The sequence below is a fragment of the Camelus ferus genome, chromosome 36 (genome assembly GCF_009834535.1).
Source record: "Camelus ferus isolate YT-003-E chromosome 36, BCGSAC_Cfer_1.0, whole genome shotgun sequence".
Lineage (NCBI taxonomy): Eukaryota > Metazoa > Chordata > Mammalia > Artiodactyla > Camelidae > Camelus > Camelus ferus.
Genome location: NC_045731.1, coordinates 18,107,854 through 18,134,092, shown reverse-complemented (window position 1 = coordinate 18,134,092; position 26,239 = coordinate 18,107,854). Strand labels below are relative to the sequence as shown.

Sequence of the window (26,239 nt, the reverse complement as noted above, 5' to 3'; positions counted from 1 at the left end):
TTAGATTTCTACATATTATCTGCTTTTGCATGTTTATATGAGAATAATACTGGGGCTTTAAGAGTGTGGAATCCTGATTATAGTACCATTTTTCCTACAAATTAGTTGTTCCAACTTGATGAACTGCTATGTGAGATGAAGCTTCCTTGTCTGTGAAATGAATGGGGCAATGAACACTCTATAATAATTTCCAATTCTAGCAATTTTTGAATTCTGACTTATAATGAGACACCCAAAAGCCAAACCCATGGTCAACGACTGTTTTTGAAATGTTAAGATGGTATGAGCCTGGTGCCAGGGAAATCCATGCCCAAATGAGCACTGGGTAGAATAATGCTCCACTGCCAGAAGATCATGTCTCATTCTCTTTCTGGCCCAAATACTGACCTGTTTTTCACCTTTGGGGAGAGGTCGAATGTCTCCTCTTCTCTTAATGTGCTGTGCTGAACAAATATTCTGAGAAGAATCCAAAGACAGTCAATCACTCTAGTAGTTGTCTCTGAGCCACTTGCCCATCCCACCTTTGCTTCTGTTTGTGGGAGGCATTTAAGCTTCAGAGTCACAAATCATCCCCAGAGAAAATGTGATGCAATGACTTCTGCACTCACAGGAGACTCAAGGATTTGATGAACTGTCATCCCCTAAGGAGTTTCACTCTCACTTTCTTCAATTTTAATGGTAAAAGAAGGAAATTCTTTTCTCCCTTCTAGTTGTGATGGTGGAGTCAGTAATGAGTGCTGCATGCATTATTTTCACAAGCCCAAAGCTGCCTTCATGGTGTGATTTTGGTGGCAATTTAGAAAGGTCTGCTTGCTGATGCCTGAAGTTTTTTCAAAGAGTATGATGATACTTCCCATGTTATATAGAGTAGCCATATTTAAACTATATTTTTTAATTGAAATACAGTCAATTACAATGCATCAGTTTCTGGTGTACAGCACAATGTCCCAGTCATGCATATACGTACATACATTTGTTTTCATATTTTTTTCATTAAAGTTTATTACAAGATATTGAGCATAGTTCCCTGTGTTATACAGAAGAAACTTTTTAAAAATCTATTTTTATATATAGTGGCTAACATATGTAAATCTCAAACTCCCCAATTTATCCCCTCCCACCCCTTTTCCCCAGTAACCATAAGATTGTTTACTATGTCTGCAAGTCTATTTCTGTTTTGTAGATGAGTTCATAGTTTATACATATATATGTGTGTGTGTATATATATATATATTTTTTTTTTTTTAGAGTCCACATATGAGTGATATCATATGGTATTTTTCTTTCTATTTCTGGCTTACTTCACTTAGAATGACACTCTCCAGGTCCATCCATGTTGCTGCAAATGGCAATATTTTATCATTTTTTATGGCTGAGCGGTATACCATTGTATAAATATACCACAACTTCTTCATCCAGTCATCTGTTGATGGACATTTAAGTTAAATTCTGTTTTAACCTGAGAGAATCTGTCATGAGGGACTGAAACTTCACATAACAAAAACTAGTGAGATTGATCTTTTTTGAGAGGCTGATTTGGTGGGCAGGAAAAGGAATGAGTGGGACTCCATGAAACTAATTTACTATTTTTTTTAAGGAACACTTATTCACCAGAGACTTTTTGGGGTACTTTCCACATGTGATCAACTGAGTCTTCTGATGATAACAGTATTGCCTCTGGCTTCAGATGAAGTGAATGACTCATTGGTTTATAGGTTAAGTGAATGAGTGAGAATTGTTTAACTTTTCCAGGACACACAACTTAGCATTAATAGTTTCAGAATGAAAACACTCTTCTGTCTGAGTACGGTGCTCATGCTGCGTCTCCTTTGATAAGAAGGGCGAGAAGACTGCCACTCATAAGGCAAAGACTCCTACCCAGGAAGAGATCTAGGGCAGCTTTCCAGAAAATTCCATTTTTTTACCCCTGGTATATATTCACAAAGAAAACAGGAGGAAAGAAAGATAAGATTCAAATGTCAAAAACATGATTACATGCTTTAATTCTTTTTTAATTTCAAGAGATGGCATATAAATTTGTTTCAGCTCTCCATTGTATAAAGAAAAAGGGAAATTAGTGGTTTTAAGAATCTTACTTCTTACACAATTTTTTAAAAAGCCACTTAATTTGGAAATTCTTTTGACCTGAGATAAATTTTTATCCAAAAAGAAAACATTAAAAATAAAATCAAAGAAGCTAATAAAAAATCTTTGTAATACTTTTCCATTTATTCACATTTAGCCTGTGTGCGTCCTTAAGGAAATCTTTTAGACAGTATATAGTTGAATCTTGTTTTCTAATCTAGCTTCTTTAATTTTATTCTCAAATCTCATTTTATGATGAAAAATTAATTTCTAATAACATTTACATACTTTCTTATTAATAAAATTTGTTTTCAAGTCAAACTTGATTTAAAATAGATATTCTCTCATATCTCCAGCTTCGTAGTAACCCATTGTGTGGCTGTACCATTGCCTATTTATCAAGCATCCTGTTGATAGACATTTGAGTTGGTTCTGATCTTTTGCTATTGGAAGAAAATAATGCAACAATAAGTAGCCTAGTGCATATGCTTTTTCCTACTTTTACCAGCACATCACGTGAGTGGGCTCCTAGAAGTGGGATTGTTAGGTCAAAGGGAAATTTAATGTGCAACTTTGCTAATATTATAGTTTTCCCCTGGCAGTGTATGAGAGTGCCCATTTCCCCACAGTCTTCCATAAAGTTTGTTGCCAAATGTTTGTATTTATTTCTCATCTAAATTTATCTGTCTGTTCTCTCTCTAGTTCACTATCTATATTTGCCAATCTAAGAATTGGCAAAAAATAGACTCAAAATGGCTTAAAGACTTCAACATAAGACAAGACACCATAAACCTCCTAGAAAGGAATACAGGCAAAACGTTCTCTTATATAATCACAGCAGTGTTCTCCTGGTCAGCCTACCAAGGCAATAGAGATAAAAGCAAAACTAAACAAGTGGTACCTAATCAAGCTTATAAACTTTTGCATAGCAAAGGAGATTATAAATGAAAGGAAAAGACAGCCTATGGAATAGGAGAAAGTATTTGCAAATGATGCAACTGACAAGGGCTTAATTTCCAGAATATACAAACAGCTCATACAACTTAATAACAACAAGAAAAAAAAAAAAAAACCCAAATAACCCATTCCAAAAATGGGCAGAAGACCTAAATAATCATTTCTCCAATTAAGACATACAAATTGCCGATAAGCACATGAAAAACTGCTCCATATTGCTAATTAACAGAGAAATGCAGATCAAAACTACAATGAGGTATCACCTCACATCAGTCAGAATGGCCATCATTAAAAAGTCCACAAATGATAAATGCTGGAGGGGGTGTGGAAACAAGGAAACCCTCCTACATTGTTGGTGGGGATGTCGTTTGGTGTAGTCATTATGGAAAATAGTACAGACTTTCCTTAAAAGCTAAAAAAAATAGAATTACCCTATGATCTAGCAATCCCACTCTAGGGCATATATTTGGAGAAAACTCAAATTTTTATACAGGTACATGCACCCTAATTTTCACATCAGCACTTTTTACAACAGCCAAGTCATGGAAGCAACCTAAATCTCCATTGACAGATAACTGGATAAAGAAAATGTGAAATATTGGGATATTACCCAGTGATAAAAATAGAATATTTTTCCACAGTGGAAAATTATTCAGCCATAAAAAATGAAATAATGCCATTTTGTGGCAATGTGGATAAGCCTAGAGATTATCATACTAAGTGAAGTAAGTCAGGCAGAGAAAGACAAATGCCATATGATAGCATTTATATGTGGACTTTAAAAAATGAGACAAATGAACTTATTTATAAAACAGAAACAGACTCACAGACATAGAAAACAAACATGGTTATGGGGAGGAAGAGGGATGGGGAAGGATAAATTGGGAGTTTGGAATTTGCAGATATTAACTAAAATAGATAACAAGGTCCTACTGTATAGTACAGGAAACTATATTCAATGCCTTGTAATAGTCTATAATGAAAAGGAATATATATATATAACTGAATCACTATGCTATAAACCAGAAATTAACACAACATTGTAAATCCACTATACTTCAATTAAAAAAAGTTGGCAAATATTCTCTGAGGGTAGTCATATTTATATTTTTTTCTTATTAGGAATAATATCATGCCAGCATAATATTTTTTGTCTCTCAGCTCCAAAACCATCCATCTCTGCTTTGCTTTGTTGATACTGGACCTCATACTATGAACATTTCCCCTTCTCCAGCTGGACAGTACTATGCTAGTCAGTAGAGAATGCTGGAGGAACTCTGCTGGAGGAAAAGGCTCTCTTTTTCATACTGATGTGTTCTTTCCTGTGGCTGGATGATGTGTGGTAGCCAGCGGCATATGGAATACTCAGTGGTGTGCACCATTCATCAAGGTTGACCAACACTCCTGCAAGTAGTTTCCCATCAAGTTTCATTAGTACCATAGAGGTGGCTTTCCAGCAAGTCTTGCTGGAACCTCAGGGTATGGCTGACCAGTGAGTTTCAGTGGAACACTAGTGAGTGGTTTCTTGATTAGTAGACCTGGCCAGAGAATGTCTTGGCCATATATAGAGTTATAGGCATACCCAGCATAACTATGTCAAAAAGAGCCTTGGAGATTGGGGGCTTCTTCCAAATTTGATCCCAGCTTTGTGTGCTGCCTCAGCCCCAGAGGTAGTGGCTGACCTTTGTGTCTATTCTTCCTGTATAATTTAGACTTTTCTTGATCACTCAATGTTAGTTAATTCCCTGTTACCAGGTAATAAATCTTTATATTAAATTTTACTGATATAATTACTGTGTGGTTTTTCTGTTTCATGTCTGGATCCTGGCTGATAGAAAGGTTGAATACTTTCACATATTTAAGAGCCATTTGCATTTCTACTTTTGAAATATTTGTTCATGTCTTGTATCCATATTTTCCCAGGGCATATCTCTTCTGTATTTTGGATTTATTCACAGATTCTTTTATTTATTAATTTTTAGATATTCTTTATATATTGGAGACATCTTCTGTCTGTCTAGTATATAAGGTGTGAATTTTCCCCAATTTATCATTTTTCTTTTGATTATGTTAAGAAATTCCTTACCATGCAATAATTTCCATTCTTTACTTTCTTCCTTCCTCCCTCCTTCCCTTTCTCATTCTCTTTCTCTCCTTTCCTCCTTCCTTCCCTCCTCCCCTCCTTCCACACCTCCTTTCTTTTCCTTCTTTTCCTTTATTTTGGCAGATGTACCAATTTTCAATTTTACTATTTCTGGATTTTGATTCCTATTTATATTCAAAGTTCAGATGCAATTAAATTTAAAAATTGGTGTATTTGACAAGATAAAATGAAAAATAACTGTCATGTAATTTTAAATTATGCTTCCATTAACAAAGGACTGCACCATATTTTCTCCTAGTGCTTGTGTTGTTTAATGTTTTTAAATTTTTATAATTATAACTCATTGAAATTTTACAGGGTCTAGTAAGTGGAAAATACCAAGTTTTCTCTTTTTCTATAAGGCTATCAACAATTGTTGTTAAAAAGTTTCCTTTCCCCACAGTTTTGAGATGCTATTATCATATATTGGGTTTTCATTTCATTTTATTGGATCTGTATCTGTATTTTTCTATTCTGTTCCCTTGTTATTTCACCAATTCTGTAAAATTGATTTATCAGTAATACACTGTTTTAATTATAAGCATCCTTACATACTTTGCACCAGTAAATCAAGGCCCACCCTGATTTGTTTCTTTTTTTTCAGGGGCCTCATGGCTATAACAAGAATAATATCAGTTTGTTCCTATATAACAACTAATTCACTCTTAATTGAGGAAGGGTATTTATTTGCTTATTAAATAAAATTCACTATTTGCCAATCTTGCTTCAGACTCTGTGTTGAGAAGAGCTTACTATGTTTTCCCTCCAAAATACCAAAAAAAAAAAAAAAAGTGAGCGGTTAAGAGTTAAAATAATGTGAATTTTGTCTGAATTGCTAGAGACAAAGCAACACATCCTTTAAGCTTTTGTGTCCCCCAGCATTTAGTGCAAACTGATTACACTGTACTGAGAGACAAGTCAGAGTGTCTTCTCAAAGCGGTGCAGATAATGCAAATGCTCATCAGATGATGATAAATTTGTCTCAGACCCTGTACCTCTTGTATGGAAGATATATCTAGGCAATAGGAAAGCTTGTAAGTCTCCATCTCAACTTCATGGGCTGACGACTCTTTCTTACTCTGGACAGTTAGTAGGAGAGTCAGGGTGGAGGGAAGTCTTATTTATTAACACCTGTCTATATTCATGTGATGCAACAATGAATGTTCTTTGATTTACCTACGGAGTCACCCTGTGAAGCAGGTATCAGTACTCTCACACAGAAATAAAGAACCTAAGGCACAAAGAGATTTAGTGCACTATCTATCTAAAGACACAGAACCAGAGAGGCATGGAGCCAGGACTGAAGACCAAGTCCGTCCTTGTCCTTGCTATGCCCCTGCATCCCCTCCAGTTTTCCCCTCACTGTGATTCAGGCAGCACAACTTCTCATCTGTACTCGAAGTCCTTAGAGAAGGCAAGAACAACGGCTGAGCAAACCTGCTCTGCTTTGGATTCTTCCAATGCATCTAAGGGGACCAGGCCACCAACTATCAGAAGAGAAAGAAAAAGAACTTTGAATAATTGTTTGGAATAAAGGACTGAAAATTCATTTTTTCACTGGGCCCAGGTGTCCTGAGGGTAAAGGAGAGAAATATGGAAAGGACATGTGCTTTCCTTAGTTTCAGAGGGAAACAAAAACAAGTAGATTAAAATGAGGTGACGTGAGGGTTGAAGTCCCCAGAGACCAAAGAACAAGAAGTGCCTCCTACTTAAAATAAGTCAGGATGCCCACTCCAGACTCTGGTCTAGAGCCTCTGCAACTGGAAATAACTGCAAACAGTATCACAGCTGTACCACAGCAATGTTTTCTGTATTTTGAATTGTGTTTTACTGTAACATAACAGATTGGGACACTGTAAGAAAAAGTGAAGGAGAAAAGACTCAATCTCTGCTGAATGCAGGCATGACTCTCTTATGACAGGGAAGGTATAAAGCATTTCAGTTTTCTTATCTCTTTAACAAATGATGTCTAAAGTCCATTCCAACTCTGCCTGCTGCTTAACCTGGGAGAATTAGAGTGACTGCCTCCTCTAAGAAGAACATTTGTTTTTCTTTTTTCTTCTTTTTTTTTTTTTTTGATGAATTTAAGCCTTAGACAAGAACAAGCAAAAGGATCAAAGGTAAGAAGAAGATATAAAAAGTTCTGTCCATGTAATTTACTGACATGAGGAAAAATTTAATATCCTGTTAATTTCTGCAATCTACCCATAGACCCAAAGTTCCAAGAGTATAGAATGGCTAAGACAGTATGTTAAATACTCTGTCCATTTTTAGTAATAAAGTTTTATTAGTCATTAGGAAGATTATAAGGATCAATAAATAATATGATTTCAAGACCTTTTTAAACACCAGCAATTCTCAGGAAATCTCACTAATATTTTCACAAACTCCTAGAAATTGACAACCCAGATGAAGGATCTCTGGACTAGAGGGTTGACTGCAAAGTCTCAGGCTGGGGAAGGGGAATGTTTCAGAGGAAACAGGAAATGCATTTGCTAGCATAGAGGAAAGATGGAAGCATGTAATCCACAGCACTAGATGTAAAACAAGTGGTATTTTGCTAAAAATACTATCTAATGAATGTGAGTTCTGAGAAAGACAGTTTTCAACCACTGTAACTGTATTTTCTCTTCAGGAGGTATACGGATTTCTCCCAATGTAACTAAGTGTGTTCTAGCGCATCAATAAGGTTCTGAGAATTACAATATCCATTGCTCTGTACGTTAGTGCTCACATCCATCACTGATGGGGTCCTTATAAATTACCTCAAGTGTTGCATTGGCTGGCTATACATCTGTAGGTGATCTCTGGGACTTTGGGCAAAGGTCACCGATCTTTTGTGCCTCCCATCTCCCACGTGCATAAAAAAGACTACAACACTGCTTATCTCATAGGATTTAAATAAAATAGTGTAGGAAGAATACTTAACATGGTGCTTACAGAACATGGGAAATGCTCAGCACAGTTCAGTACTTGTTATCATTACCCATCATTGCCTTTCTTTGTGTGTCTAGCACACACACACATGTCTGGGGCATTTTATTCTTTTTACTATTTCTGAGAGAAAGGTACTCAAAGGGAAATTTTCTGGTTGAAGATGAGAGGAAAAGATTTATTCCTTCTTTCTAATTCCTTCTGCTCTTCTTTGAAATTCAAACAGCAAGATTATTCAAGGAAGAGGACTAGGCTGTACCTCTGTGCAGTGAAATCTGAAGGGAGGCAAGGTAGTGCTGGGGAACAAACAATGTGGCATCAAGAAACCCAGGGTTCACCACTGATTTGCTCCTCTACTTCACTGACCTCTTGTAACAGAAGGTTGTCTTATTAACACTCCTGGACTCATGCGTATCCCCCTCACTGGTCTGTGGTGAGGCCTAGATTCGATAATGAGTGCAATGACACTTTGAAAAGTACTGTAATTCTGTACAAACATGCCAGGTTCTGTTGCTGGTGAGGGCACTTAGCCCCTACCCAAAGGGGAAGCAGGTGGAGCAGAGCGCAGATAGGCACTTCTGTGTGTGGCAATTTCTGTGAGCCTTCTCTCCAACTGTGCTCAGTAGATCCTTTAGCTCCCATGTTAGCGCACATAGTAGGTTACTTTGACCCCACATTTAAATTTGAGACAGTATCAAATAACTTCCTGCTGTAAATGATAAATGATTTAATACTTTAAGCTATAATTTGACAGCTAGATTAGTACCATTTTATCTACTGTTTAATAATTTGAGGTCATTGAGTTAGGGAGTTAGGCTGGAAATGGAGAAGAATTCCCCTGGAGCTGTTGCCTAAACTTTTTCTTGAGAGATCTAAGCTGGACATCTATTTTGATTTTCCTTCCTTCCTTCCTTCCTTCCTTCCTTCCTTCCTTCCTTCCTTCCTTCCTTCCTTCCTTCCTTCCTTTTTTCCCCTCCCCCCTCCATCCTTTCTTTCTTTCATTCTTTCTTTTTCCTTGTATCTTTCTTTTTTCTTTAGTCCATGATTTCACTTCATTACACTCTGCAAGGGGTGAATTTTAGTTCCACTTAGATGACCTAGTGTAAAATTATTCCCCAGACTGAATACAGTGGAATATTCCACATGCTGGTGGTGATGTGTTCTGGTTCTGTGGTGATTCTGTGAATCTGGGTGTTACATAGGAGTTTTCATTGCTGTATCTGATCTATTACTTTCATCTGGGATGTCTACTCATTCTTACAACCTGACTGTCTAGATATTGAAGGCAACTATCCAAAATGCTCAATATTTATTTAACTTTTTTTCTTTTTCTGTAAATGCTGATACTGGGAAATTAGGGTAGGGTCAGAAACATGCTAGCTGTATGGGAACTGTCTCCTGGCTTGGCCTTCAGTTTTTAAAATTTCTCCCACCCCCAGGAAATTCAAACTTCATTATTATTATTATTATTACTATTATTATTATTATTATTATTATTATTATTATTATTATTATTATTATTATTATTTAGTTTAGTGACTTATTATTGTTTAGTGATGTTTATTAATTTTACTAACTTTCAATATTTTGTGTACATTCCATTAGTACTGTGGAAGAATAATTAGTGGCCTGAATTCATTTTGACCTTTTTTTTCTAGAAGTTGTGTCTAAATGGTATATTAATATATCACTTAATTTATTTATCATAAATAATGATGCATCTTAAGCATAAGTTCCTGGAATTACCCAATAAATAGTTAATGCCAGAAGTGATCTTAGTTAATGGGTATTAAGTCACTCGTGTCAAGGTCATTTCTTAGTGTGCAACACACGTAGAACTCAACTCTTTTCATGTCTTTTGACTTGGCATCAAGTCCAACACACTTCATAGTAAGTTTTTCACTTTGCTGTCTTCTGTTAGAATTTGCATGTGTACATATCAGTAACATGATGTTTATAGCTCTGTCATGTATCCATCTGACCAAATGCCATGTTCCATCTTCTCTCTTGCTGCAGCTCAGATGATGAGATATATGAAAGAGGTCCAAGGTGAGAATCAAACAGAAGTGACAGAATTTATCCTCTTAGGACTCTCAGAGAATCCAGATGTACAAATTGTCCTCTTTGGATTGTTTCAGTTCATCTACACGGCAACCATGGTGGGTAATTTGGGGATGATTGTGCTAATTAAGATTGCTCCCTGTCTCCACACCCCCACGTACTTCTTTCCCAGCAGCCTCTCCTTTGTTGATGCCTCTTACTCTCCTAAGATGCTGGTGAACCTCGTGTCTGAAAATAAGACCATTTCTTTTAATGGGTGTGCTGCCCAGTTTTACTTCTTTGGCTCCTTCCTGGGGACTGAATGCTTCCTGTTAGCCATGATGGCATATGACCGCTATGCAGCCATTTGGAACCCTCTGCTGTATCCAGTTCTCATGTCTGGGAGAATCTGCTCCTTGCTAGTGGCTACCTCATTCCTAGCAGGCTTTGGGAATGCAGCCATACACACGAGAATAACTTTTAGATTATCCTTTTGTGGCTCCAATAAGATCAACCATTTCTACTGTGACTCTCCACCCCTGCTCAAACTCTCTTGCTCTGACACCCACATCAATGGCATCGTGACCATGGCTTTCTCCAGTTTTAATGTCATCAGTTGTGTTGCAATTGTCCTTGTTTCCTACCTGTGAATCCTCATTGCCATCTTGAGGATGCCCTCATTAGAGGGTAGGCACAAAGCCTTCTTCACCTTTGCCTCTCACCTCATGGCTGTCACCATATTCTTTTGGACAATTCTCTTCATGTACTTGCACCCTACATCTAGCTACTCAATGGAGCAGGACAAGATTGTCTCTGTCTTTTATACAGTAGCGATCCCTATGCTAAATCCTCTAATCTACAGTTTGAAAAATAAGGATGTGAAAGGGGCCCTACAGAAGATCTTACAGAAACAGATACTGTAAAGCCATATTACACATCACCCTGTTACGAAGAAGAAAATATGTTTTTGTATTAATTGTATTGTCAGATTGCTTAAGCTGTTTTTCTGTGTTAAGGCAGATTGTTTAAAGTGAGGTATGCTTCTTAATCTCTTGGTGTCTTAAATGTGTATTCATGGGCTTATAGGATGAATCAACATAGTGGGGGCACGTGGTGTCTGGTAAAGTATCAATACTTGGAATTGGCTGACCTGGGTCTAAGTCTCAATGCCAATATTTAGCTTTTTTCACTCTCAGTTTTATTATTTACAAATATTGGTGTCTTTGATTGGGACCTGGGCAAACAGACTGTGAGACAGATACTTGCATGCAGGAAGTTGACTGGAGAGTGTTCCCAGGAATGGTATGTGTAAGGGAGTAGAAGAACCAGGGCTGGGTAGAAGTTGAATTGTGATGAAGTCACAACAGGGGACCTAGCCAATTCCACATAGAACCCTGGGGTTGAGATGATCCTTTAGATATATTCCAAATTGTGAAAAAAGGGCCAGGTATTTGTAATGCCACAATGACCAGTTTTGGATATGGGTCCCCCTACTGGAAGGGGGTATAGTCTTGGGCATGACAATTCCATGCAGCAAAGATGATTCCTAGAGTGGAACTCAGCTGTGAGATATCAGTTGCCAATACACTTAGAAGCTGGGGAAATAAATACTTCAACCCTGAAAGGCAAATCTGGACTACTGTATCACAGCATGCATTATAAATAGTGACACTATTCCCCTCACATGAATGTCAGGAGTACCAAACAATACACAAGAAGGAGTGTTATCAGGGTCTTATAGTAACATGGATACCACACCAATAGCAGGGGAATATTTTACTGACTTTGTGAATTGGAATATTTTGAGGGTAGTAATCTCAAAGTTAAAGTAATTTAAAATTTTATGTCTAGCCTTGTCAAAGTTTAGATAGTTTTCAATAAACATTTACCAAATTAACTTATCTACCTATAGCTTATTATTATAAGGCTGGGGGCTGTCAATCTTAGAGCAATGGGAAAAAAATACTTCTTTGATAGTATGGCATACTGAAGAAGGACTAAATAATGATTTGGAATCAGGTAAATGTCTATTTCCTATTTCTGTCCACCCCACTATCTACGGAAGACAAGAGACAGAGAACACTAGTGTGCCACATGCTCCAGGTTAGACCACCTCATCCCCTGAAAAGCTTCTGAGAGACCATGAAGGAAGAGATAACTCATCCTATCCGCCCATAACAGTTCTCTGGTCTCCCTACAACTTCCTCTGTCAACTACTAACCATGGTTTCTCTCAAAGACATTCAAAGCTATCATGGCTGGCACCTTCCTCCCTGCTCCCTTTTATTCTAACTCATCCAGTATAATATCTATCCTTTAACTGCTTCTTATTCACCAATCTAAAAAGAAAAAGGTGATATTTTGTCATTATTCATCAGTATTCCTATATCCACATTTCACTGATTGCCCATCTGAGATTCCATGGTCCATTATATAATGATTCATTCTCAATCACTTTCCATTCCATGGTTCTACATTTTCTTCATGTATGCATCTGATTGAATCCCAATCAGTTAAACTTAATCGTTAACTTCTCCGTGTCCTCCGCTTAAGCTACTTAGGTGCAGTTAGAAAAAACCCTCAGTATTCCACTGTCTATTGCTGATCTTTGGGTGGGAGCCAGTGCTGGCTGGGGTTACCTGTGGGTGAGACAGGGTGGGAGCCATGAAGGGTGCTAATACTGGATGGGGCTGCCTGCCAGCTGGGGTGGAAAAGAAGCTGGTTTGGAGAACCTGTCCATGGTAAGAGGCTTGAGTGAGCTGGTCCTCAGGAGAATGCTGGGGAAGGATGTATGATGTTGGTTAGGTTGATGGAGAGTGACAGAAACAGTCCTGCAGCACTGGGCCAGCTAGGTGGAGGGAGAGAAAAAAAGTAGGTGCCCACTAGCACTTTCATTACTAGGGAAGGTTTCACTAGATCCCTGCCCCTCTGGCACATATTGTAAAATCAATCAATGGATCTTCTTCTCATGTGGCTCCAACACTTTTCAAGCTGCTGCCTCTGTACTGGGACTCAGTAGTGAGTTTGTTGCAAGCCCTTCAAGAGTGAAGTTTCAGTTTCCCACAGTCCTCTGGCTCTCCCAGAACTCACCCCCGCTGGTTTTCAAAGACAGATGTTATGGGGGCTCATCTTCCTAGTGCAGGTCCCCCAGGCTGGGGAGCCAGATGTAGGTCCCAGACCCCTCACCCCTCAGACTGGACCTTTGAGGTTGTGATGTCCCTCCTGCTTCTGGGTCTCCACACCAGAGTGTGGGTTCTGACCAGACCATGTCTCTGTTGCTCCCACCCATCTCCATGTGGCCTTTTCTCCATATCCTTAGTTGTAGACAATCTGCTCTGTTTGTCTTCAGGTCGTTCTCAGAGACAGGTGTTTTGCTGTGGTTGTAGTTTTGGTGTGTCTGTGGAAGGGTGTGAGCTCAGCATCTTCCTACTCTGCCACCTTGATCCAGCCTCCTCCCCACTCCCCCTCAACAACAACAATAACAAAACTATTAGTGGAAAAACCAGCATGTAATACAAATTGAAGATACACAGGTGAGAAAACAAAGTTTCTCACTTCATGAAACTTGTATTCAAACAAGGAAGACATCATTGTCTGTACTTAATTTGTGTGCACGTGTGCATAGTCATTTGTGTGTGTGTGTGTGTGTGTGTGTGTGTGTGACATGGATATGAGTGGTGCTTTAAAGAAGTTAAAGCAGACAAGAGAATAGGGACTGGCTGTGTCAGAGATGAGCTCACTGTGGAAATGACATTTGAGTGAGGGTGAGTATCACATGAATGTCTGTGGAAGAGCCTTACACATAAAATTACAGTGAATACAAAGGCCCTGAGGCAAGACCCTCTTTGGTTTATAAAAGGAATAATAAAGAAAGCTGATAAATAGGCCTTGGACTTTATTTTTTTCATATTGCACTTGTAATAGCTGTTTTACCCCCACCCCAGACTGAAAACTGCATGAAGAAATAAACAAGATTGACTTTGTTGGTTCCTCTATCAGTACCAAGGATGCTTCTGCTACATAAAACAAATTCACTAAATATTTGTTGAATGAATTAATGAGTGCGATGTGAATTATATTCTAATAGAAAGGAGTAGACATTTTATTTTAAGTGCAATTCTGAAATTTAGAGGCAGGATCTAATCAATCCTGTACCATTTAATTTAATGTTGTGCACAATGGAGGCTCAAGAATATAAAAGAGATTTTGTGTTTCTCTCAATGCCTAAGTAACTCCCCAGGGTATAAATGGTTCATTGGGGAGAATGTAGTTCAATTATCAGAGTGAAAAATAAATGAATGTCTTAATTTTGAATTAGCACATTTCAAGCTTCAGACTTTTTAGTGTTTTGTAGAGATGATTAAATCTCAAGAGCATTGTCACAAACTTAATAGGCTGACCCTCTGCCTCAGATTCAGAATCAGCATTGTTTCTACTCTTTCTGCTCATAGTTAATTAATTAACTATGCCTTAACTCTACCACAGCTGAATTTGTGATGCCACTTCCATTTTCATCAAAGCTGTGAACTTCACATTGTAAAGAAGAAAACTTGTATTCCTCCAAAACCCAAAAAATAAAACTAAACTAAACTAAACTAATAGACACCACTACTTCCAGGGAATATTTTTAAGGACAAAAGGTAAGATGATTTAATTTACTTCAAAGTGTTGAGGTATAGAAAGTTTCCAGGAGGACTCAAAAAACATTCAAGTAATTAAGATTAAATATCTTTAATTGCAGTATGTTTGAAACACTGAATTTAATAGTATCAACTGAACTAACGTGGATTTTTTTAGAAGAGAGAAATTTAGAATGACTAATAGCAGATGATAATTTTTTCAAATATTCAACATGTGCATACACATACATATAATTATATGTATACAAGCATATGTGTGTGAATATATGTATATGTGGTGTGTGTTTGTGTATGTGTATAAAGCAGGGAAATTTAATTTTGTGCAGGGAGAGTGACAAAGTACCTGGCATGTGTGCATGTAAGAGCAAATTATTTTATGCTTTTTATGTACCCATTGAGAAAATGACTGCAATTTTCAGCCTTTATCTACATACACCCAAACACATATGTATACACATACACATACATATAGGATCATATATATCATACAGGCTAATATTCCATTTATGTCACTTTATGTGTTTGTTACATATAAAATTTATATTTGTATATGTATGCATACAGTAGGGCTTTATAAAATGGCTGTAAATTTTTAAAAGTGATATTTTACCGGATAACATTTTAGCCAAGTTTAGGGATAGAAAGATCAGTCAAAAGACTGTTGTAGTTATGTAGGTGGAAGATGATGTTGGCTTGAGCCTTCACGATAGGAATGGAGGTGGTAGGAGGTAGTTGGATTCTTGATATAGATTTCTTGAAGGTAGAGACAATATAATTATCTTAGAGACTGGTTATGGAGTGTGTGAGAAAGAAAAAAGAATGATTTCTCTAGTATTAATTTGTTTATATTTAATTTTGTCTGAACAAATATGAGTAGAGAGCTGTCACTGACTTGAGGCAGGGAATGCTATATTTGGAATATATTAAAGGAGGTCATGAGTAAATCAGATCTGGGTCATGTTGAGCCACTATTCAATAAATTAATGTGGAGATACAAGTAAGCAACTGAATTGTAAGTTGAGTTTGGAAAAGAGGTCAGGGTTGAATATGTACATTCAGGAGTTGTAAGTATGTAGACAGAATTTAAAGTCATGATACTGAGTAAGATCACCAAGGTAGAGTGTAAGCAGGAAAGAGAAGAGGGTCATGATGTGAGTTCTGAGTGAGTCTAACCTTAAGGGTCAGAGAGAAGAAGAGGAATAAATGAAGACTGAGAAGGAACAACCATATCGTAAGAGGGACACTCAGAGTCTGGTGTCCTGGAAGATAAGAGAGGGAACTTTTTCAAGATGTAGTTAGCCATCACCTCTGCCCAATGTTATGGATAGATCAAAACGATGGCTGAGAATTGACCACTGGATTTGGCAACATAAAGACCCCCGATGACTTTGAAGAGATCAGTTTCTGTGGAGTGATGGGATGAAAGCCTGATTAAAGTGGGCTTAGGAGAAAACAGGAAAAGCAGAACTGGATACAGCAAGTCTATTCAACTGTATCATACATTTAATTGCAAGAGGAATGCAGAGGAATTGGACGACAGATAGTGAAGGTAGTATGATCAAGGAGGGAGGAGATAAAATTTGAGGGGTAGGTTAGGATATAGAAAAATATACATCAAAGCCTTCACACACACACGAGCATAAATATTCATTTTTAAATATAATAAGTTATTTTACTGTTTAGTTACATTATTTTGTTGTTGTTGTTTGGCAGTAAAAAAAAAAAAAGGTTTTTTCATGTTCTTAGAACATCTTGGAAATAATCTTACCTACAGCAAAGAACAAGTTGTTTGATTTCCCTGATATTTTTGTGTAATTTATTTCCTTGGTTTCTTATCTCAGCAAATGACTCACCCTTTTGGAGACAAAAGTATAAGCAACCATTCAACAGTGACTGAATTTATTCTCTGGGGATTCAGTAATCATCTAGACTTACAGTGTCTCCTTTTTATGGTATTTCTAGTCATCTATATGATCACTGTTTTTGGAAATCTCGGCATGATCCTGTTAATCAAGATTGACTCGCATCTCCACATGCCCATGTACTTTTTCCTCAGCAATCTGTCCCTTGTTGACTTCTGTTATTCTTCTGTCATTGCCCCTAATATGCTAGTAAATTTCTGGACCGACAACTTAGTCATTTCATTCAATGAATGTGCCACTCAGTTCTTCTTTTTTGGTTCCTTTGCTGGCATTGAGGGCTTCCTGTTGACTGTGGTGGCCTATGACCATTATGTGGCCATCTGCAAGCCCTTTCTTTACACAGTCACTATGTCCCCCATCTTAATGTCATGCTGGTGTTGGCCACATATTTTGCAGGCTTTATAAATGCTGCCATTCACACTGGCCTTACCTCCCAACTGTCTTTCTGCCACTCAAATGTCATCAACCACTTTTTCTGTGACATTCCACCCATCCTGAAACTCTCTTGTTCTGACACACGTGTCCATGAAGTTCTCATTTTTCTTTTGCCAGTTTTAATGAACTGAGCTGCCTCCTGACTATTCTCATTTCTTATCTCTACATCCTCATGACCATCTTGAGGATCCATTCAGTGAACGGGCAGTACAAAGCCTTCTCCACCTGTGCTTCCCACTTGATGGTGGTCACCATCTTTTTTGGCACAATCCTGTTCATGTATCTGTGACCCAGCTCCAGCTATGTGATGGACCAAGACAAAGTGGTGTCTGTGTTTCATACAGTGGTCATCCCCATGTTAAATCCTCTCATCTATAGTCTGAGAAACAAGGAAGTCAAAATTTCCTTAGGTAAAATTTTTAAAACAAGCTCTTTTTGCTTCTGTACTTAGATTCATCAAAGCATGGGATTTTAGGGCTCGGAGGTAACTTAGAAATGATCAGTCCTCTTCCATTCACCCTGGGTCCATTTCATTATGTACTGAGGCTTTTTTAAATTTTTCTTTTCTTTTTTATTTTTTGGGGGAGGTAATTAGGCTTATTTATTAATTTTTTAATCTCTGGAGGTACTGGGGATTGAACCCAAGACCTCGTGCATGCTGGGCAGGCACTCTATCCCTGATCTGTGACATCCCCCAGAAAGGCTTTTTTCTGATAGCAGAGTTGGACCAAATGTCCCAGGCATCCTGGGGAATATGGTCACTCTGCATAAATCTCACTTATTCCACAGAGCCTATATGCTTGAAAATAACCAAATATCCCATTTCAACTCCCTGTTCAGAGGTATAAAACCCAGTACTGGCATACCTCAGAGATATTGTGGGTTTGGTTCAAGACTACTCCAATAAAGTGAATAGCACAATAAAACAAATCACATTTTTTTTGTGGTTTCCCAATGCATGCAAGAGTTACGTTTATACTATAGTCTATTAGGTGTTCAATAGTGTTATGTCTTTAAAAAACAATGTACATACCTTAGTTAAAAATACTTTATTTGGGAAAACTGTGAACCATCATCTGAGCCTTCAGCGAGTCATAATATTTTATTGCTGGAGGAAAATATTGCCTCCATGTTGATGACTGCTGACTGATAAGGACGGCAGCTGCTGAATATTAGGTGGCAATTTCTTAAAATGGGACAACAATGGAGTTTGCCACATCATTTGATCCTTCCATACACAAACAATTTCTCTGTAGCATGCAATCCTGTTCCATAGCATTTTCTCCACAGTAGAGCTTCCTTCAAAATTGTAGTCAGTCCTCAAAAACTCTGCCACTGCTGTTTCAACTAAGTTCACATAATATTCTAAATTCTTTGCTCTCATTTCAACAGTCTTCACAGTATCTTTACCAAGAGTAGATTTTATCTCAAGAAACCACTTGCTTTGCTCATCCATGAGAAGCAGCTCCTCATCCGTTAAATTCTTATCATAAAGTTGTAACAACTCATTCCCAATTTCAGGCTCTACTTCTAATTCCAGTTCTCTTGCTGTTCCCGCCACATCTGCAGTTACTCCCCCACTACATTCTTGAACCCCTCAGACTTGTGGATCCCTTGAAGGTTGGGATCCATGTTTTCCAAACTCCTGCAAATGTTGATATTTTGACATCTTCCCAAGAATCACAAATGTTCTTAATGGCCTCCAGAATGGAGAATCCTTTCCAGAAGATTTTCAGTTTCCTTTGCCCAGATCCATCAGAGGAATCACTATTGATGGCAGCCATAACCTTACAAAATGTATTTCTTAAACAAAAAGACATGAAAGTCAAAATGACTCCTTGATCCTTGGACTGCAGAATGGACGTTGTGTTAGCAGGCATTAAAAACAAATTAATCTTGTTGTACATCTCCATCAGAGTTCTTGAGAGACTAGGTGCAACCTTGCTGAGTAACCATATTCTGAAAAAAAAGTTTTTTCTCTGAACAGTAGATCTCAGCAATGGGCTTAAAATAGTCAGTAAATCACACTGTAAAGAGATGTGCTGCCCTCCAGGCTTTGTTGTTTCATTTATAGAGCACAGGTAGAGTAGATTTTGTGTACTTCTTAAGGGCCCTACAACTTTTGGAATGGTGAATAAGCATTGACTTCAATTTTAAGTCACGAGCTATATTAATCTCTAACAAGGAAGTCAGCATGTCATTTGACACTTTTTGTTTTTTAACATTTTTTACTGATTTATAATCATTTTACAATGTTGTGTCAAATTCCAGGGTAGAGCACAATTTTTCAGTTATACATGAACATATATATATTCATTGTCACATTTTTTTCTCTGTAAGCTACCATAAGATCTTGTGTATACTGTCATTTGACACTTTTAAGCTGGAGACTTCTCTCTAACCAGGAAAGTTCTAGCTGATATCTTCCAATATAAGGATGTTTCATCTACATTGAAAATCTGTTGTTTAGTGTAGTCATCCTCATTAATTACTTTGGCTAGATCTTCTGGGTGTTATTGTAGGGTTATTAACTAACTTAATTCCAATATTGTTTCTCAAGAAATGGGAAGCCCTAGTAGAGGGAAGGAGATGGGGAATACTGGTTAGTGTAGAAGTCAGAGCACACACAATATTGATTAATTTTACTTATATGGGAACAGTTTGTGGTGCTATGAAGCAATTATAGTAGTATTTTTTTGTTTCACAATATTTTCTGTGTTGCAATTAATGCTTTTTCTGTCCTTCCTAAGAAATTTTTGATTACCTCATGATTATAAAGACTTTCTTCTATTTTTCCTTTCCCAAGAGGACTTGTAGACTTAGTATTTACATTTAGTCTTATGATTCACATCAAATTAATATAGAAATATTTGATTATGGTGTGATATAGGGATTGAAGTTAATTTTTTCTATATAGATATCAATTATTCCAATAATATACCCCATTGAAATACATTTGTATTTTTGTTCTAAAATCCATTCACTATATATGAGTGGACATATTTCTGGAATTTCTATTCTGTATCATTAATCTGTTTGTTATCTTTGGGTCTGCACATTGTTTTGAGTACTGTAGTTTCTTGTTAACTCTTAAAATTAGATAGTGTGAATTATTTAATAATGTTTCTTCTCTCTCATATTTGCTTTGGTGAATATAAATCTTTTTTATACATCTATATATTTTACAATCAGTTTATCCATTTAAAAAAAAGCCAATTGAAATGTAGACTGGACTGGCATTAAAACTATTGATCGATTTTGGAAAAAATGGCAACTTAAAAATATTAAATACTCCAAACCACGACATATATTTCTCCATTATTTAGGTCTTCTTTAATTTATCTCTGCAGTGTTTTATAGTTAAGTACATAACTCTTCCAGTTTTTTAATATTCATTATAAGTGGTTTATGCTTTTGTTGTTATTATAAGAGATATTAATTTTTTTCAGTTGTGGTTGGTTTCTACATAATAATGTAAATAATCTATGTATATTGATCTTGTAGTCATGTGACTTTCCAAGGCATACTCTTAATTTTACTTTTGCATATTAAAAAATATTTGGATGTATAACAAGATTTGATGTTAGTATATATTGCAAAATGTTCAGCACAATAAGTCTAGTTAATATTTCTTTTGCATATTTTAAAAGGAGACTCTATGTAAACTCTCATGTGACCTGTGAATAACCTGATTTTGTTTCCTCCTTTCCAATCAGTATAACTTTATTATATAGAACTTCCAGTACAATGTTTAATCTGCTATAACTCAAAAAATATAGCCAATTAAATAATCACAAAAACACAAGTAACAAATTTACAGTGGCAGTGGGATTTTTCCAACTATAAGGCTGCTGTGACATTTGTGTAACTAAAGTCATCAAGTGTTCTTTTAGCAGACATACGTCTATTAGTCATTGCAATTGAAGCAGAGTGATATTAAGGAAGGAATTCATGTCTTCAAGTATCATTTAAACACAATCATCTGAAGGCTTTCTAGAAAATAAAATGAGAATGCATAAAACTCTTTTTTTGAGTTAGCATCATACATCTAGGTAAAGTCTGTGCCCTCTAATCTTATTCATTGTGATATATAAAAAAAAAGCATCAAATTCTTGTTGTGGGTTTCTGATCAAGGGATCCCATACTGAAAAGTATTGATACTTTGCCCTTCCAGATCTGAAAGAGCAAATACACTACCTTTCGGCTACCCATTCAGTTACTGTCGAGCAGTCCTATCTCTTGTAAAAAGCTTTTGTGAATGTTATGATTATTGTAATGCTATTATATTTTAAAATATATCATAAAACACATACATAAGTACTTTAGGCAAAATTTTCCTTCAAACTAAAAGCTGACATTCTGCTTAAAGATGGGCCAAATCTTCAACTACTTTTTTTTATAAAACAAGGACTCTCCACGTTAAGGGAACAGGAAATGTGCACGTTACAATCCTATAATGAGCTCTAAAATCAAACAAAAAACTGTTATTTCATGGGAATCCTTAAGCAATAGATTTTATTCTTTAAGTTGTATTATTTTATTTTTGCAAAGGATCAGGAAACAGCACATCAAAGTTGAGATACAGAAGTCTTTCCACCTCAATTTGAAAAATACATGATAGTGCTCAAATATTCTCTGATGTGATACGTTGGTAACAATCTGCATTTTTGTATTGCTATACAGATTTATCTCATTGGCTGCTTTCTCACAGTGTAACCCATCATTTGGAGATCTAACACAATTAAAGATGCCTCTCTTGGTGACAGTACACTTTTAAGTCCTGTGACTGTGTTGACTGGAATTAGCAGTGTCCTGGAAGATACAGACTAGCAAGGTCATCTCTTAATTCCTTATTCTCTAACAAACATGGTGCCAAGAAATTGATACTGTCCAAATAATCTTCATTCCACTTTGAAACCTCCTCCTAAATCACCAGCTTTATGAATCATCAATTTTATGAATGATCTTGATACTCAGACTGATCTTTGTTTCCTAGAGTATTGATGAAATTAACTCATGAGGGCAGATTGGTTCAAGGATAAGCCCACGATGCCACCCTCCAAATGAGCCTTCCCCCTGACTTCCTTCCTCCCATGGCTCACTTTTCTGTTCCTCACACTCTGCTCCTCAAATCTTGCATCTCTTTTATGTTCTTACTTTTCACTCTTATTAGATGACTTTACCTCAGTGTTTATGGAGAAACACTGAAGCCTTCTGATGAGGATAATCTCATTTTTATATACTAAAAATATAAAACTTATCTACCCACATTCTCCTCCTCCCATATTCCATAAAAGTGATGGCTGATTTCTCAATCTGTGTTAAAGATCTCAGGCACTAAGTACTGAACAGAATACACAGATGTTTGGCAGAGGTTTTGGCTTCAAAGAATAATCTGAGGCCTCAAAGCATCAAAGGTTATATCTTTGAGAAATATAAACTACTTTAATTGGCTTTTTAAATTTATTTTAAAAATACTCTAGGGAATGTTCCTAAGAAATGTATTATAAATCTTCCCACCTTGTTTTTAGAAAATATAGTAAGTCAGCTTTGACATGTAGGTCATTTTTCTACATTTGTTCACTAAAAATAAGTTTGTTCTTTTGTTTGGAGGTTAATATCCCACCAATGGAGGGAAAAAAATCTTTTCTTTCATTGTACTTCATTTTTCTATTCATATGTTAATATTTAATGGCTTCTCTAAAAATAAATTATTATATGCAGGCTCTTCTGATGTATATGTGAAAACTAAATAAAATAGCCTTAGGGTGCAGTTATTAATGAACATTTTTTCCAGTTATATCTTATTTTCTTCAAAAAAAAAAAAATAACTAACAAACCGGAGACAGTGGATCCAGCTGGGAACTAAGTCCACGTTTAAACATTATCCTAATGTGCGTCCCTAAACATATTTCTTTTATATGTTAGTTGCAAAAAATGGGGACAAAGAAAACTTCCACATTTTTCTCCAGATACTTGAAGTCTTTATTTACTGTTCCATTTCTTCCTTCTCAGAGAGACCTTTGCTGAATGGCCATCTAAAGCACCCCACCTTAATAATATTTTCTTCTAAGTGAAATTCTGTTGTGAATCCTTGGCTGTGTGTTTAGTATCTATTCCTTCCCCTACAATATATGCTTATGAGGCTGGGGAATTTCTTCACTGCTGTAACCTCGGAATTTAGAACAGAAAAAAAATCAGTATTTGCAGTGTACATAAATAATGAGTGGGTGAATTTATCAAGCAGAGAGGACAATTCTTCATTCTGTAATTTAGCCATATAGCAAGAGATAAATTTACTAATTCAACATCCTCTGAATGCAATTAAGACAGACAAATATGAGTTTCAAGTGAAAATGCTGTACTGAGTGTGTCTTCTATTTTGTACATGAAACACTAGTCTATCAAAGCTGGAGGGAACCTAGAAATTCAGACCTCTTCATTTGTCCATTTGAATGATGCAAATGATCTACTGCTTTTCATATCTCATTTTTATTCCTTTGGCTTTCTTTTTCACAAAATTTGAAAAAATACCAAATATGAAGCTTTCCAAGAAGACAGGTATAAATTGTACACACACAAATACACACACACACACACACACACACAAATAAGACAGAAAGAGTTTGGAACTGTGTGTTTGAGATATATAGGGAAAGAGTTAACACAGAGACATTAAGTGAAAATAATTATGGAAACACTCTGATGCATTTGTTGAGAAGAGTAATTTCCCCAGAGATAAATAGATCAAAAGTAAATGACACAAGAATGGAATAAATGTAGAGTCTGGGTTAGACAGAATTCTTCATCTTTTTTGTCAATTCAGTTTTTCAAGGGACAAGAAAATGTCTTCCCCAAACCACACTCTGGTGACAGAATTCATTCTCCTGGGACTCACAGACAACTCAGTGTTTGAGAAGACCCTGTTGGAGTGTTTCTGGTGATCTACCTAGTCACGCTGGCAGGGAATCTGGGCATGATCATGCTGATCAGGAACAATGCCCACCTCCAAACCCCCATGTACTTCTTCCTCAGCCACCTGTCCTTTGTAGACATTTGCTATTCATCCAACATCGCTCCAATATGCTATACACTTTCCTCTCAGATCAGAAGACCATCTTCTATGCCAGATGTTTCACACAGTGTCTGCTCTTCATTGCCCTGGTGATCACAGAGCTTTATATCCTTGCTTCAATGGCGTTGGATCGCTATGTGGCCATTTGCAACCCTTTACATTACAGCAGCAGGATGTCCAAGAGCATCTGCCTTTCTCTAGTCACTGTCCCTTATTCTTGTGGCTTCCTTCATGGGCTCTCTCAGGCACTGCCGACTTTCCACCTGTCCTTCTGTGGCTCCCATGAAATCAACCATTTCTACTGTGCTGACCCTCCTCTCATGATGCTGGCCTGCTCTGACACCCGAGTCAAGAAGATGGCAATGTTTGCAGTTGCTGGTTTTACCCTCTGCAGCTCTCTCCTCATCATTCTCCTGTCCTACGTTTTCATCATGGTCAGCATCTTGAGGATCAGCTCTACAGAAGGCAGGCACAAGGCCTTTTCTACTTGTGGTTCCCACCTGACAACAGTCACTATATTTTATGGAACCCTCTTTTGCATGTACTTAAGGCTCCCATCTGAGAAGTCTGTAGAGCAGTCCAAAATAATTGCAGTCTTCTATACTTTTTTGAGTCCAATGCTGAACCCGTTGATCTACAGTTTACGGAATAAGCACGTGATCTATGCCATGAAGCAAATGGTTAAGGGAAATCCCTTTCACAGAACTGCACTTTAGCCATCTGTTTGTAAATACTAAGTATCTGTAAGAACATAGTGATTCCCTCCAAAAGGAAACCTAGTCCTTTATAGTCATAATTTGTCTTCATAAAATCTCCTCAAAATTAATACCTTCAAGACAAATTATTTTAATACAAACTTTAATGTTGAAATGAAAATATAGTTTCTTTATTGGAGAACCTCTGAAAATAAATTGAGTAATATTCAATAATTCCATATAACAATTTAACATCTTTACATATTTGAGTGTAAATATTATAATTAACTCATTGTGATGGTAACATTAGAAATTCATCTCATTTGAATTTAATGGTCTGCAGAATTACCGTGAGGTTCTAAACTGAGTTTTGTTTTACACTTCATTTTTTAGAAATGTTATGAGCTAATTTCTTCTTCAATCTGTGATATAGAACAATGGCTCCAGTGCCTAATTAATCTCTGGATTCATCTTGGGGAAATTTTAAATATATGGATCTCCCAATGCTTTAAACTTTAATTTAATTTTCCCCCCAACTCACATCATAGATATACTGAGAAACTTTTTGTCCATTTGTAAATACTGGGTTATGCCCCTCCATATTGAAAATAAAAATTGTCAATATCTCCATGAGTTTCCAGGGATATGGATCCAATTCAGTCATCAAAAAGTACAATGGTATTCTCGTTGTAATTTTCATGTAGTAGCGCTGACTCAGGTCTACTTTATCAAGAGTTAATAGAGTCTATCAATTGACCTGTAGATAGAAAAAATGCCTTGAAACAATATACAGATGAATAAGTGTCTACCCATCTCTCTGGAAGAGAACATCCAATGTTTACTTTGGTTTATAAATCTATCTGTGAAACATTATTTTTTAGATAAGACTATTCTAGTCATTCTCAAATTTTCAATTGAGAAAATCAATAGTATAGAAGTGTATATAAAGAGATATGTGAATCATTCACATTGTACATGCATTAGTGGTCAACCAGATGATTGCAAATTGAAAAACCAATTTAACTTTCTTTAAACTGCTTTAAATGTTTGTATTCTAATATCGTGCACTCTGTTTTTAACTAAGACCACAGTACTAAGTGCTTATATGAACCAATGTCTAAATTTACTATAATGTGTTCAAATTAATTTCCAAAAAATCATCCAGATGACCTGCAGTTTTAGAAACCTGAACTTCATTCTTAAGTCTCAGTTGATTGAATAGACTGATTCTATTGAATATTTTCATTATAGATAAATAAATATGGGGACAGATGTGAGAAAGTAGCATTTACCAATGGTATGCCCCAAACCAAA

The 26,239-nt window shown here is 36.6% G+C and overlaps 2 protein-coding genes and 1 pseudogene across 2 annotated transcripts; all 3 read left to right on the top strand.

The window, feature by feature from the left end:
- Positions 1-10,041: 10,041 nt before the first annotated feature.
- LOC116661791 (olfactory receptor 5AP2-like) lies at positions 10,042-11,082 on the top strand. The gene is given in 1 exon segment (XM_032474350.1): positions 10,042-11,082. A coding segment is annotated over 1 exon segment (996 nt). The 5' UTR covers positions 10,042-10,086.
- A 5,360-nt stretch (positions 11,083-16,442) lies between these two features.
- Positions 16,443-18,091, top strand: LOC106731225 (annotated as a pseudogene).
- A 5,849-nt stretch (positions 18,092-23,940) lies between these two features.
- Positions 23,941-24,946, top strand: LOC102504719 (olfactory receptor 5M1). The gene is given in 3 exon segments (XM_006193196.2): positions 23,941-24,079; positions 24,082-24,234; positions 24,237-24,946. Coding segments are annotated over 3 exon segments (942 nt in total). The 5' UTR covers positions 23,941-24,000.
- Positions 24,947-26,239: the final 1,293 nt, after the last annotated feature.